Here is a 14,963-nt window from a genome sequence, read left to right as displayed (position 1 = left end):
TGATATGTTTGGTTGGGAGAAATGAATTGGTTGGTATGTTATGTAAATTATTAAATTGTTCTCCTTTTAAAAAATTAATATAATATTATTTTTATTATTATTTTTTGAATATTTTTTTAACCCTCTACATTTGAGATTTTGCTAAAACACCCTAGTCACATAAAAGTTTAATTTCTAATAAAATCACCCCCACCTACCCCAAGCCACTGCCGACCATCGGAAGTCGTCGAAACAGCGAACGACCGGCCAAATCTAGTTAGTCGTGTGCTAATCTGGCCATTTTCGGCCAGATCAATGGTCGTTAACAGCTACATTTATGGCCGTTAATAGCCATGGATCTGGCCGTTAATGGTCAGATCTATTCTGAAGTCATGTGCCATGGATCTGGAGTCATGCGCCATGGATCTGGCCATTAATAGCCATGGATCTAGCTATTTATGGCCATCGATTTGGCCAGATTGACACACTACCAGCCAGTCATGCTCTATCCTATGACGTCAGTCGGCGGTGGTCGCTAGTGGCTAGCAGTGGTGGCTGGCAAGTGGTGGTGGTCTACAATTTGTTTAAATAAAGGGCATTATTGTCCAAAACTTAATTAATTAGGGGTAAAACTGTAATGACAGGTTCATGTAAATTAATTTCAAAATAAGGGCATTATTATCCAAAAATGTTAATAATTAAGAGTAAAATTGTAACAAAATTATGATTATCAAGCAATCTTAAAATGTCTAAGAAAATTGAGGTATTCAGAATTTCATATTACCACCTATATAACCAACAATAATTACTATTGGTTTTGAAAGATTACTGGAATCTTATATTACTTGACAACCAAACGTGGTAATCTAAGTATATAAGATGACATTAACTCAATAATGGGGATAACCCCCAACCAAACGACTCCTAACTACTTTGAACAAATATCTTTATTTTTGAGCAATTATCATTTTAGATTTCACACAAGAGATTTATTTATTTATTTTAATACTGAGCATGACTATGTAATTAATAAAATCTTTGAGTTTATAAGATTTAAAACTTAAAATAAATAAATAAAATCATGCTATAGTACCTATCTAATAATATCAACTAATTAATAACTAAAACATATGTCTGAATAATGTTATCTATGCATGTGATATAAGGACTTCACAAAACCGATAAGGTGGAAACTTTGTCATATCTCATGTAGAGGCGAACAAAATAATTATTTTTAGAAGGGTTGACAAATTTTATAAATATGTATACAAAAAATTACTGATCTTGTTAATATGAGATAGCATTAAAAATAAGTGTTTAAACAGAGGAAGAGTGGTGTAGAAATAAGAGAAAATGGAGTTATATGATGAATTTTATAAAAATAAGTTGGGAGAATTAAAAGAATAATAATTATTTATTATGAGTAATTTTTTTAATATACAATTAAAATAATAATATTATATTATATAATTTTAAAAACTTAAATTCTAGGTAAAGTGGTAGAGAAATTATTTGCAGGGAAAGTATAGAATCCTGGGAATGGAACTTGTTGGCGCCATGAAAAGACTTGGTTTGCAAGTACAGAAATGATACCAATAGTCTTTCTTTCTTTTCCCCTTCTCTATAAAGATGATCAAATCCTTCATTTCTTCTTCTGCATTTTTGCTTGTTTCAGCTTACGTATGTACTGCCATCCGCTTATTCATATCTCTGCAATTATCTCTCTGTACTCTTTGTGAGTTTCTTTCTGTTATTTAATTACAACCATTCGCTTATTTCCTTTGTTGCAGTCTCTTGTTTAAGATTGCATGCATTTTAAAGTTGAATTTTATTGAGGATTTTCAACTGTGTGCTCTTTTGTTTGCTTACTCATTTTGATTTTGATTTTCTCCTTACACTAAACTTTACATATTCTAAATTTTAATCATTTTTCCATGTTTAGACCGGCCAAGTTTTGATATTGTTTATCATTTGTTTGAGTGCCAAAAATTTTGTTTATCTCTGTGGAACTTTAGACAAATTGGCTAGTATCTTAGGGAAGAGTTATGACAATTTTTTTGTGATGTTAGGGCAATTAATGAAAAGTTTCTTTTACGTGATTTTCTGGAGATTTTATCAGCCAAGCTTATTTCCCCTTGATTATATATATTCTTATAATCATGAAAAGAAGGAATGTTTTCAGCAACATATTGTATGGTTTGTGACATATATTCTTTCAGATTATCGTGTCTGGATTAATCAACTTCCTTTAAAACTGAAATGGGTAGGCATTTTTGAGTTCTGATTGTTGAAAATGCGATGCTTATAATTTAAGAAATATTTGTTAAGGTTTATTAATTGAACACTGATGTTTTCAAATTTCTTTACTTTTCATGCATCAAATGGGATTTTTTCAAGTGTTACTGATCATTTGGTGTTGATTAGGAAACTGCACTTGAAATTGTTTAGACTGAATGGGTAAGTCAATCATATTGTATGGATTTGCTAAGGCTGAGCAACCAAAGGCTATAAAACAATTTCTGGAGCAAATTTTGGGTAAAGGGGCTGTCACTGATGTGGGAGTTCAGCAAAATGAAGGTTCAAGGGCCTATGCAATTGTACACTTCACATCCAGTGAAGCTGCAGATACGATCAAGTCCTTGGCTGATGAACACCTTTGGTATCGAAATTCTTACTTGAAAGCTCGAGATATGAGTGAGGGACATAGGATTTATGATGTAAAGTTGCATTTTGGTTTTCAATTGTCAAAAAAAAAGTTTTCATCACTATGGTCTCAGGAGAATGTTTCTGTCAAGTTCGGATTTGGACTAAGAAAAATCATCTTTTTTCTATCTCATCACTCTGTGGATTATAAGCTTCAGCTCCCGTACCAGAGCATTAGGCTAGTTGAGTTGCGCCGTCTACAAGACAAGAGGTTTATCATCATTCAGGTGTGTTGTTTAAACTAATCAATATTGTATTTTTCTTTTATTTCTGCAATATAGAATTGCTTCTTATTGTACTTTGCTACTACATAGTAACAATCTCTTGCATTATTTAAGATTTTATATCGCTAGTGGATGATTTGGTACTTAAAGCTATAGTTAAAACTTGTTCCAATTCTTAAGATTACTAGGAATAATACGTTTTAATATGTATGACAACTAAGGACAATTCTTAACATGTTCTTCTTTTTCATCTTTTTGTGTTACTATTGTTAGTTATTTGGTGTTCCTCGGATATATTCGAAAGGTGTGCCTGAGCAAACCTTTTTTAGAGATGACACTGATGTTCAGTGGGTTCATGAAGTTGATTTTACTCCATCCTCTTGCATTGGCCAATCTACTGCTTTATGTTTGGAACTTCCCACCACTGGTTATCTTTCAGATTTTCCAAAAGATTTCGCTTACTATAAAGAAACCAACGAGAAACTCGTTGTGGAGAGAGGTTCAACTTCCTCTTGCCATTATGATCATGTCCCCATTGTAAGTCCACCCCAAGGATTTAACTTGCCATTTCATATCCTGTTTAAGATTAATATCTTGGTTCAGCATGGTTGTATACCTAGGCCAATAGTAGATGCTAAATTCTTTCGGATGGTTGAACCGCATAGAAGAAATATAGCATTTGTAGAACATGCTCTTGAGACATTGTTTTACTCAAAACAATGTTGCTTTGCACCTCGACGGTGGCTTACAGAAGAATACCAAAAGTATAGCATGGCTACAAGACCTCCTATGTTGCCTACCATCAGTTTAAGTCACGGATTGGTATATATGCGCAGGGTTCTAGTCACCCCATCTAAAGTATATTTCTTTGGTCCAGAGGTTGTTCTATCCAATAATGTGTTACGCACATATCCTGATGATAGTGAGAACTTTATTCATGTTTCTTTTGTCAATGAGGATCTTGAAAAAATACGTGCAACAGATTTATCTGCTCGAAAATCTTTGGCGAATACTGAAAGGCGTACTAGAGTTTATCAAAGGATATTGTCAACTTTGAGAAATGGCATTGTTATTGGAGATAAAAAGTTTGAATTTTTGGCCTTTTCTAATAGTCAACTGAAAGATAATTCTTTGTGGATGTTTGCATCTAGACCAGGGCTAACTCCAAGTGAAATTAGAGAGAGGTTGGGTGATTTTAGCACGATAAGGAATGTGGCGAAATATTCTGCTAGACTTGGTCAATCATTCGACTCTTCCAGGGAAGTTGTGAATGTTGATAGCAATGAAATTGAAGTAATTCCTGATATAGAAGTTGAAAGGGGGGGAGTCAAATATGTTTTCTCTGACGGCATTGGGAAAATATCAGCTAAATTGGCTCATATGGTGACTACAAAATATGGCTTCAGATATGTTCCATCTGCCTTTCAGATTCAATATGGCGGGTACAAAGGTGTCATAGCAGTTGATCCAACTTCATCGATAAAGTTATCAATGAGACCAAGTATGTCCAAATACAAATCAGATAATGTTAGTCTTGATATTTTGGAATGTAGCAAGTATCAGCCTTGTTATCTTAATCGCCAATTGGTGATACTATTGTCGACTCTAGGTATTAAAGATAAAGTGTTTAAGAAGAAGCAGAAATATATGATTTCTCAATTGGATACAATTTTAACAAATCCATTAAAGGCACAGGAAACACTTAACTTGATGTCTTCAGGAGAGATCAAACATGTACTGAAAGATATGCTTCATTATTATTCTAAGCCACGTGAAGAACCATTTCTTTCAATGATGTTACAAATATTTCGCTTATCAGCATTGAAAGACTTGAAAACGAAAACAAGAATCTTTGTCCCAAGAGGACAAACAATGATGGGGTGTCTCGATGAGACAGGAATATTGAAATATGGTCAAGTGTTCGTGCAATGTTCAGGTCACCAAACTGAGTTATCGAACAATTCCTTAGATTTGCTTAGTGGCAGAGTATCAAGTCAAAGCAGAATTTTAGAGCAAAGGGTAATCGTTGCGAAAAATCCATGTCTACATCCTGGAGATGTTCGTAAACTAAAGGCTGTCAATGTTCCAGCCTTGCACCACATGGTGGATTGCATAGTATTTCCAGCTAAAGGAAGGAGGTAAGCCTATCATATACACCACATAGCACACACACTCATGCCCAAAACAAAGACTGTCTTATTACATATTTTATATTTCTTGCTTGCTTGAAATTTTGATATCGAATACAGAAATTTTCTAAATTGATCACCACTCTCTTGAAGATCACATTACATTCTTCTTGTACACTAATATTTTGTTTACTTAAGCATAACTTTCTCTATAAAGCATATTTATAGTGACATTATTTACATTGTTAACTAGACCCCATCCTAATGAATGTTCGGGGAGTGATTTGGATGGAGATATCTACTTTGTTTGTTGGGATGGTGATCTCATTCCTCGTCGCATGTATCCACCTATGGATTATACTTCAGCACCACCTAAGATTCTTGATAATGAAGTTACAATTGAGGTATTACTCAATCTAGCATGCCAAGATTTGTTCAAACACATGCATGAATTATGGCTTATTGCATGAGTTCATTTTCTTTTGAGTTCTAATTAGCTCACAAATTTTTTTTCCATACCTTAACATAGATACTATTATGGTACAGGATGTGGAGGAGTATTTCACAAATTACATGGTCAATGAAAACTTGGGAATAATCTGTAATGCCCATTCTGCATTTGCAGATAAGAGTCCTTTCAAGGCAATGTGTTGGCAATGTATTCAGCTAGCCAAGCTAGCCTCCATTGCTGTCAACTTCTCAAAAACCGGAGTACCTACTAAAATCCCTCAACATTTACAAGTTAGAAGTTTTCCAGATTACTTGGAAAAGCTTGAAAGCGAATCCTATGAATCGCAAAGTGTGATTGGGAAACTTTATCGCGAGGTAAAAGATCTTATGCCAAAGATGGGTACTCTCAAATCCTTCACAACAGAAAAGGCGAGACAATTTTATGATCTTGACATGGAAGTGGAGGGGTTCAAGGACTACATTGATGATGCTTTTTATTACAAAAGTGAGTATGATTATAGATTGGGAAATCTGATGGACTATTTCGGGATATCAACCGAGGGTGAAATACTCAGTGGTCGAATAATGAAAATGGTGAAATCTTTTAGTAAGAAAAGGGATTTGGAAGGAATCAAATTGGCTGTGAAGTCATTGATAAGGGAAGCTAGGGAATGGTTTAACAAGAAAGCAAAAGAATTTGATGGTCCTGAGAAAGTATACATGAAAGCATCAGCTTGGTATTATGTTACATATCATCCAAGTTTCTGGGGTCGATACAATGAAGGACTAAATCGCGAGCATTTCCTTAGTTTTCCATGGTGTGTTCATGATAAACTTCTTAAGATCAAGAGAGATAGACAGAGTATTATGAAGATCTTGTTTGTCTCTTGATATCATTTGAAGAGAGATGCCTTGACAAGAGTACTTCATTATGTGCATATATATGTTTATTTGTACAATTATTCAGTTTGAGTGTCAACTTTATATATTTGTATTGTGATGATTGTTGTGTGTTTGTCAATACTGTAAGTGTCTCAAAACTTGTTGTATCTTACTATTTGTTATTCAATAAATCAAGTTGCCTTAAAATTCTATTGCAAATTTAAATACATGGCCTTGTTCAAAGAAGAAAACTTTTGTGAATCTGTTGCACTTGTTACCACCTAATCACGTGTATTCTATTTTTGCTACTTTTATTGACTTCTTGTATGTGTAACAGATACACAAAAAACTTTCTCTCTTGTTTCAAGGATACAGAATGAATATCGATTGGATTTTGTATGATCTGCAAATTTATGTATGTCACATTCTGGCCTATCTCAATTTTTTGCACAAGAATGTGCTTGTATTGGTAAATGTTTGTATTTGAACACTTATTAGCAAATATCAACTTTAAATTAGCAAAAATTACTTTATTTCTAATGGATAATATTATTCATTAAAAAATTTAGTTCTACTTTGTGGAAGTGAAGTTAATGAAAATATGCAAATTTATGTAATTATTGCAAAACAAAAATATGCGCATACTTGACAAACTCTTGCTAATTTATGATTTATCATTTTGGAAAATGTATGAGCCAAAAATCGTACTGTGTCTGACGAGGTCCAATAATGAAATAAACATATTACGGCCCAGTGCCTTAGACCAATTTTGGTTGGACCTATACTTAAATCCACCTTATTGATTGACCACTCCATGAGTTGGGCCTTCCTACAAATTAAGCCAAATCAGACTCCAACCCATTAGCCAACTCTCGTCCCAAAATAGGAATCAAAATCCTATCACCTTCCTAATTCATGTGTCGAAGGTATTTGTGATTGAGCTATAACTAAAGAAAAACTGAAAATGTAACTGAAATAAAATCTGTTGAAAAAGTGTGAATTTCTGTTATTGAGGAAGACGAGTACCAACTATTATATAGTTGGTGTACAATGTAAAACGCAGTGTTTGGATAGACAAGACTCTAAAACACTGCGTTTGATATTCTTTTAGCCCATTACAAAGTAAACCCCCTTTCTTTACAACATTGCAAATTAACCCCATTGTAATTACTCTTCTACATTTCATCTAATATTCCCTCTTAAACAAAACTTCTCTCTTCTATGTAATCTTCAACCTTTTTATATCTGATATTCCCTCTTAAACAGAACCTGTCTCTTCTATGTAAAACCTCAATATTCCACGTACTTGAAAATAGACTCTAAGTCTAGAGCCTTTTTCCTTTTACTGCCTTATTCTACTTCTGCATTTTCTTCTATATCATTCGATTGCATTCTACTTCTACATTTTCTGCTATATCATTCTACTACATCATTCGATTGCATTCTGCATATGTTTTTTGGAATTCAAGACAATTTCAGTCAGTTTTCTAATGTTGTTGTCGTTTAGTCATCTTTCTCTTGGTCAAGTTTATCAGTGGACACTTCAGAGCATTGTTTTGTTGTAGATGTTAGAGTTAACTCATGCAACTCTGTTGTTACATTCAACTTATCCCGCAACATATTAAACCTTGCTCCAGATAAAGTTTTGGTCATAATATCTACTTTTTGGTACTTTGAAGCAACAAATTGTACTGCTAAAGCCTTCCTTGCAACCAGTTCTCTCACATAGTGAACATCAATTTCTATGTGTTTAGTACATGCATGAAAAACAGGATTTTAGGAAAGCCCCTACACTCATATTATCGCACCAAATCATAGGAGCATGTTTGATGTTAACACTCAACTCTTGAAACAAATGTTGTATCCAAAAAACCTTTGTGGCATCTTGATTGAGTGATCTATACTCGGCTTTAGTGGATGAGAGGGACACTAATTTCTATTTTTTGAAACTCCATTGAACAAGGTTGTTACCAAGGAAGATGGCATAGCCACTAGTGGACTTGCGGTCATTAATATCACTTGCCCAATCAACATCAGCATAGGCTTCTAGCTCCAAATGTGGGTATTTTGTAAACTGCAAGCCATGGTTTATAGTTCCTTTAATGTGCCGCAACACCCTTTTACATGCTACCCAATGTGCTATAGTTAGATGTTGAAGAAACTGACTTAATTTATTCACCGTGAAGGCTAAGTCAGGCTTGGACAGTGTTATGTATTGTAATCCTCCAATGATGCTCTGATAAAGTGTAGGTTGGTCAAACAACTCTCCCTCCTCTTTGCTAAGTTTAGTTCCAATAGCCATGGGAGTTGAACAAGGATTACAATTTCCCATATTTGCCTTCTCCAGCAGATCTTGTGTATATTTTGACTGAGTGAGAAGTAGACTAGAAGCATTTCTTTTGACTTCGAATCCAAGGAAAAAATGAACTTGACCCATAACCTTTAATGCAAACTGACTGTTTAAGTCTTGAATTACCTTAGTTATAAGATCGGGAGCATTTCCAGTTACTAAAATATCATCTACATAGACCAATAGATACACTACAACTGGTCTAGCATTTTAGAAGAACAAGCTCACATCAGAGGTGCTGTTTTTAAATCCCCAAGACAGCAAAGATGTTTTTGGTTTATCAAACCAGGCCTTAGGGGCTTGCTTTAGACCATATAATGCCTTTCTAAGCTTGCAAACTTGTGGTGGATGAGTGGGTGGAGTAAAACCTTCAAAAGGCATCATGAACACTTGCTCCGTAAAATTCCCATTTAAAAAGGCGTTGTTCACATCCAATTGATAAATGTCCCAGCTGTGATGAACTGCCAGAGTAAACATTATTCAAATTGTAGCAGTCTTGACCACTGGTGAAAAAAGTATCAAAATAGTCTAGACCAGGGGTTTGTTGAAACCCTTTAGCCACTAGCCTAGCTTTATACTTCTGCAGTGTACCATCAGAGTTAAGCTTAGTTTTAAATATCCACTTGCATCCAACTATGTGCATACCTTCCTCATATGGAACTAACTCCCAAGTTTGATTGTCAAGGAGAGCTTAATATTCCTTCTCCATAGCAAACTTCCATTCAAGAATAGATAAAGGTTTTTTCAACCTACTGAGGTTCTTTGAGAATAGTTTGAGTAGAGAGAAGAGCTTGAGCTGATGACTGTACATTTTTGGACTTGAGCCGTGTGACCATAGGATGAATATTAGCAGAAGAAACAACAGTGTTTGGTGTTGTTATAGGTAGTACAACTTCTAGATTAATCCCAGGATGAGTATTAGGAGTGATATTTGAAGATGTCATGACTGAAGGATGTGTAGGTACACCATGCTCAGGTACTAGAGATGTAGTAGGTAAGTCTGCATTGATATCCCTACTAGTAGATGCTGGAGGTTCAGTAGGTAAGCCTACATTGGCATCATTGTCGGTAGAACTACTGGAAGGAACTATTGTATAGCCAGGGATGGACCAGGCAGATGGTGATCTTAAAAGGACTGAATGAGACTCTAAGTTTGATACAAAACCAGAGTATATATCACCAGAGAAACCAGATTTGAAAGGAAATTCCTCTTCATTAAATTTCACTTGTTTTGCCACAAATATTATTCCAGAGTTTGACATACGCTTATAGCCTTTGTGAGATAGACTATAACCTATAAATATGCATTTTTTAGTATGAAATGAGAGTTTATGTTTATTGTAGGGTCTGAGATATGGAAAACAGCTGCACCCGAAGACTCTAAGGTCATGGTAATTAGGTTCTTGCTGCATCAAAACAGTAAGAGGGGATACAAAATTGAGCACAGTGGAAGGCGGTCTATTAAGTAGATATACTACTGTGGAGAAGGCCAGCCACCAAAATTGAATGGCATGTTAGCATGTGCTAGGAGAGATAGGCCAAATTCAGTGATAGACATGTGTCTTCTTTCTATTCTTCCATTCTGCTGGTGTAGATAAGAACAGGGGTGTCGGAACATTATACCATGTTGGCTAAGATACTTGGAAAATGATCGAAACTCCCCACCCCAATCAGTTTGTAGGCTTTTAATCTTAGTACTAAATTGTTTCTCTACAAACATGTGAAATTGAGTAAACACCTCAAATGCTTCAAACTTGACTTTAAAAGGATAAATCCATGTAAATATGCTAAAATCATCCAAAAAGATTATGTAATAACGATACCCTTCTCTGGACAATACTGGGGCAGACCCCCACAAATCAGAATGTATTAACTCCAAGGGAGCCTTTGCTCGTGATAAAGAAGTAGGAAAATTATATTGTTTTAACTTCCCAAAAAGAAAGGCTTCACAAATAGAACTTGCATTGTAATCAGGAGAATGTTTTACATGCATTTTATTTAATACAACTTGTAGGGACTTAGCACTAGGATGCCCAAGTCAAGCATGCCATAGTAATGAAGAAGCAGATACATCATCCGAAATATTGTGGCAAAAGTTTTATTGGATACAAAAGATGTAAAGACAGATTTATTAGCTAATGGAATCAAAGCAGCTTCTGGTTTATCACTGGAAAGCATTTGAGAGCCAAGTAAATCTCCAGGATTGGAACTATCAGTAGAAACATCAACAGCAGCAGTAGAGCAGTGAGGTGGAACATCCAACTGGTACATGCCATCCTTGACTGTACCTTGAAGAATGATCGATTTGCTGCTTCTATCCTTTATCAAACAATGATTAGAATAGAACTCTACTATCACATTATTGTCTCTTATTATTTGTGAGATACTCAATAAGTTCTTGGCAATTTTGGGAACACATAAAATGTTTCAAAGATGCAAAAGTATGTTTGAGTTAAATGATAGGAGTAACAATGTACCTATATGAGTGATTTGCAGAGATTCTATTAGTGTATATTAGTGTATGCCCTAGAAACCATTCGTGTTGTCGGTTTTAGAGCATTTTGTCTTGTATCAGTATATCATAAATAATAGAAGAAAGAGTTCTTCAATTCATATATATAAATTGCGTCCTTTATTCAGTCATGCATTTAAAATAAAGTATGTATATGAATTATCTAGATGATTCGTTTAATTGGTAAATGAATTATCAAAAGGGTTCCCTACGGAAGCAATATAATTTGGGCAACTATATTGCATAGTAGGCATACTGGATGCTTTCGAAAGATATCATGAGTTGATATAAGTATGGATGACGATGATAGTCATGTCACTGGGGCATTAGTATGGATTAGCAGTTGGTGAACTATTTTTTGAATGTGACCGAATAACGACAAATCACTTGAACAAGCATGTAGTCAATTATTTATCGTTTGGTTATATCAGTGCACGATGTAGTCTTTTGACCTGAGACATTGTGGTCGGATCTGATACAGATGCATATGGTTCATACGATGTATAAGTACGAGACTAGTCATGTTTCGTATGATAAAGCCTATTTGGTCATGTGTTGTTCATATACGGAAACGAATGATGGTTAAGAAGGGATCCATTGACTCAGAAAAATAGGATCAAGAGTACCGCTGACTCCACCCAGATTCGAGTTCCTGGACAAACGTCAATAAATGTCAAAAATCAAAACCTCTGGCCAGAGTCTATTATTAGTCATACGAAAGCAAGCTCGTGATGACAAATTCTGGACATATTGATCGATGATTCGGTAGAAGATCGAGTTTAAAATTTTGATGTTCCATGAATTCGTACTCAATCAGGATATATCAATGGAGGGACTTTACCTGCATGGTACATATGATCTAAAATGGGTTCGATGAAGTATTTCTTTATCGTGGTTTAGGGACTATGACACATTGCTAGATGTTTACCATAGTCATTGGGACTCCGAATAGGTTTTTGGATTCATCCAGAACCAGCTCATGGCTAATCCACGGTGGACCTACATGGTCACACCAATAGCCTTGAGAAGTAAGAGAAGGATAAGAGAGAGAAATGATTATCCGAAGAAGGCTAGCACCTTCCGAGGGTAATGATAGGATTTCTATGGTAATAGTTACATAGAAAATTATTTGTGACATTTTAAGGGTTAAAATGGTCAAGCAATAATTAATTGTATTTAATTATTATATATTAAAGCGTTAAGATAAATGAGATGAACTAAAATAACCTTTTAATAGTTAAAGGGCAAAAGGGTAAACTTTTAGGTTATTAATGTAAATTAGTTTAGTTTACGTGGCCCCTTGGATAATATTGATTATTCAAAGGGCAAACTAATAAATACTTGGGCTCCTTTTAAAATAAGATTTTATTGGGGCATGCAAGTGAAAAACAACTGATTACAAAATGGCCCGTGTATATATAAATGCAAATGGTTGCATTTTAGGTTAAGGATTCATTTTGTTCACTCAAAAGAAAATCAATCTCTCTCTCTTAGGGTTTGGCCACTCTCTCACTCTCTCAAGGTGGTGTTAAAGTGTGGAGGATTCATCCTTTTGAATCTTGGCTTCATCAAACTTAAGCAAAGGAGAAGGTATAATGTTTCAAGCTTTATTTAAAGTTTTGAATCCCATAATCCATATCTTAGCTTGCATGTCTTGTTTACATGCTTTCCATCATTTTTCCGCCACCTCTTCATGGTTTTTCAGATTCACCGTTGCCGTTGCCAACTTGAACCTTGGAGCCACGTGAATAGTTGGTCCTATTCACCATATTAGATGGATCAGCAACCATGTGATTGGATGCTGCAGAGTCCATGTACCAGGACTGATCCTTCACAGTTTGAGGTGTTGCCATTTAAGAACCTGAGGCTAAATTCACATCAAGGTTTGTAACAAGATTAGTATACATAGTATTAACTGGAGAACTAGTACAATGCTACTGATGTTGATTAAATCCTTGAGTAAGGCATGTGGTATTTACAGCTCTAGGTGTAAACTGATTTCCCAGAGGACATCTATAAGCAGTGTAATCCAGATGAGCTGCAACATCAATATTGAAAGATCTATCTTGTATATTTGTTCCAGCAAAAAGAGCTTGTGCTTGTGCAGGATCATTGGATGCTATTGGAAATGATGAATGAGTAGAGCCAAGAACAGGATATGATTGATTATGACCTGTATTAGGAAAACCAATTGTAGAAAAACCCTGGCAGTCATGGTCAAATCTGTGGTAGCAATGAAGAGCTGAATGGCCAAGCTTTTCACATACCTGACATATTAATCTTGGCTTACTATAGCCTCTTCCTCTTCCTCGGCCTCTAGAAAAAGGCACAAAACCTCCTAAGAAACCTTATGGTACAGTGTTATAGACCATTCTGTCATACTCAGCTCTGTAATGTCCTAGTTGATTCAGTCTTGGAACTTCATTCAAGTGTTAAGAGTAACTAGTATGTCCAAAATTGACATTCTGAGGAGGTTGCGATTGTTGAGCTATCATTCTAGCTTGAGGATAGGCATTTGTAGCTGAGTTTATCAAACCAGGAGAGTGATTTAACACACCTCCTAAATTCTTTTGAGAAGTGGAGGTAGATCCTTCAACTACACCATTTTTGGAGGCTATTAAAGCAAATGACATCTGTTCATGAAAGTGCAGTAATGCATTATTCTGTTTCTCCAAACGCATTTCATGCTTATGAAGTAGAAACTGTGCTTCTTGAAAATTTGTATGACTCACATTGGATACAAGATTAGTTACTACTGCATCATACTCTGAGCCTAACCCATCCAATATGTATAACAACAACTCTTCATCAGTAATGTGCACTCCACTATCATTCAATTCATCATCTAACTCCTTCATTGTTAAAATATAGTCATTCATGCTTTGTGACTCCTTTTTATTAACTTGTAACAGGTTTCTAAGATGAAGTGTTCTAGCCTTTGAAACAAATTGAAAATGTAATTCAAGTGTATTCCAAATCTCATATGCACTGTTGCATTTTGATACATGTCTAAACATAGATTCCGAAATTGATGAGAGCAACTAACTCACTAAGAACTGACCAGTTTTCTTCCAATTGAAATACTGAGGGTTTGGTTGTTTAATTGAATGTTCACTACCTTCTACTTTCTCCATTACAAATAGAGGAGGACAAGGATTCGTACCTAGAATGAAGCTATCCAGCTCGTGAAAGGCTAAGGCTGGTAGAATTTGAGAGCGCCAGTAGTTGTAATTTTTCTCTACTAGCTTTACGGAAAGATTTGGAAGTGAGGAGTAACCTGTAAAATTCTGAGATCCGCCATTACTAAGCTGCTCAGCATCAATCTTGGAGGAGTTAACAAAAGATTCGGAGTTCATGTTTGCCATCGACATTAGTCTTTGGCTCTAATACCATAAAAGGTATTTGTGATTGAGTTGTTACTGAAGAAAAATTGAAAATGTAACTGAAATAAAATATGTTGAAAAAGTGTGAATTTCTGTTGTTGAGGAAGATGAGTACCAACTATTATATAGTTGGTGTACAATGTAAAACGCACGTTTCGACAGACAAGACTCTAAAACGCTGCGTTTGATATTCTTTTAGACCATTACAAAGTAAACCCCCTTTCTTTACAACATTGTAAATTAACCTCATTCTAATGTACAAGATTACTCTTCTACATTTCATCTAATAATGTAAGATCCATTATCTTACATGAATTAGTACTCTTAAACCGCTAAAGACAAGTCTTAAGA

General features: G+C 35.2%; 1 protein-coding gene across 1 annotated transcript; it reads left to right on the top strand.

The window, feature by feature from the left end:
* Nucleotides 1-2,432: 2,432 nt before the first annotated feature.
* LOC116118052 (probable RNA-dependent RNA polymerase 1) lies at nucleotides 2,433-6,376 on the top strand. Its single transcript, XM_031404029.1, has 4 exons — nucleotides 2,433-2,909; nucleotides 3,180-5,044; nucleotides 5,289-5,439; nucleotides 5,582-6,376. The coding sequence occupies exons 1-4, from the start codon at nucleotides 2,433-2,435 to the stop codon at nucleotides 6,374-6,376; spliced, it is 3,288 nt and encodes a 1,095-aa protein (XP_031259889.1).
* The last annotated feature ends 8,587 nt before the right edge of the window (nucleotides 6,377-14,963 follow it).

Source organism: Pistacia vera, unplaced genomic scaffold (genome assembly GCF_008641045.1).
Source record: "Pistacia vera cultivar Batoury unplaced genomic scaffold, PisVer_v2 Contig833, whole genome shotgun sequence".
In the NCBI taxonomy this organism is placed as follows: domain Eukaryota; kingdom Viridiplantae; phylum Streptophyta; class Magnoliopsida; order Sapindales; family Anacardiaceae; genus Pistacia; species Pistacia vera.
The sequence above is the reverse complement of the archived record's forward strand: the minus strand, read 5'-3'. Positions and strand labels throughout refer to the sequence as shown.

Excerpts from the sequence above, each read along its gene's own strand:
- LOC116118052 (XM_031404029.1), top strand. The coding sequence starts at position 2,433 with ATGGGTAAGTCAATCATATTGTATGGATTTGCTAAGGCTGAGCAACCA. Across the intron at positions 2,910-3,179 it reads AGAGGTTTATCATCATTCAG|TTATTTGGTGTTCCTCGGAT; the intron begins GTGTGTTGTTTA and ends TACTATTGTTAG. Across the intron at positions 5,440-5,581 it reads ATAATGAAGTTACAATTGAG|GATGTGGAGGAGTATTTCAC; the intron begins GTATTACTCAAT and ends ATTATGGTACAG.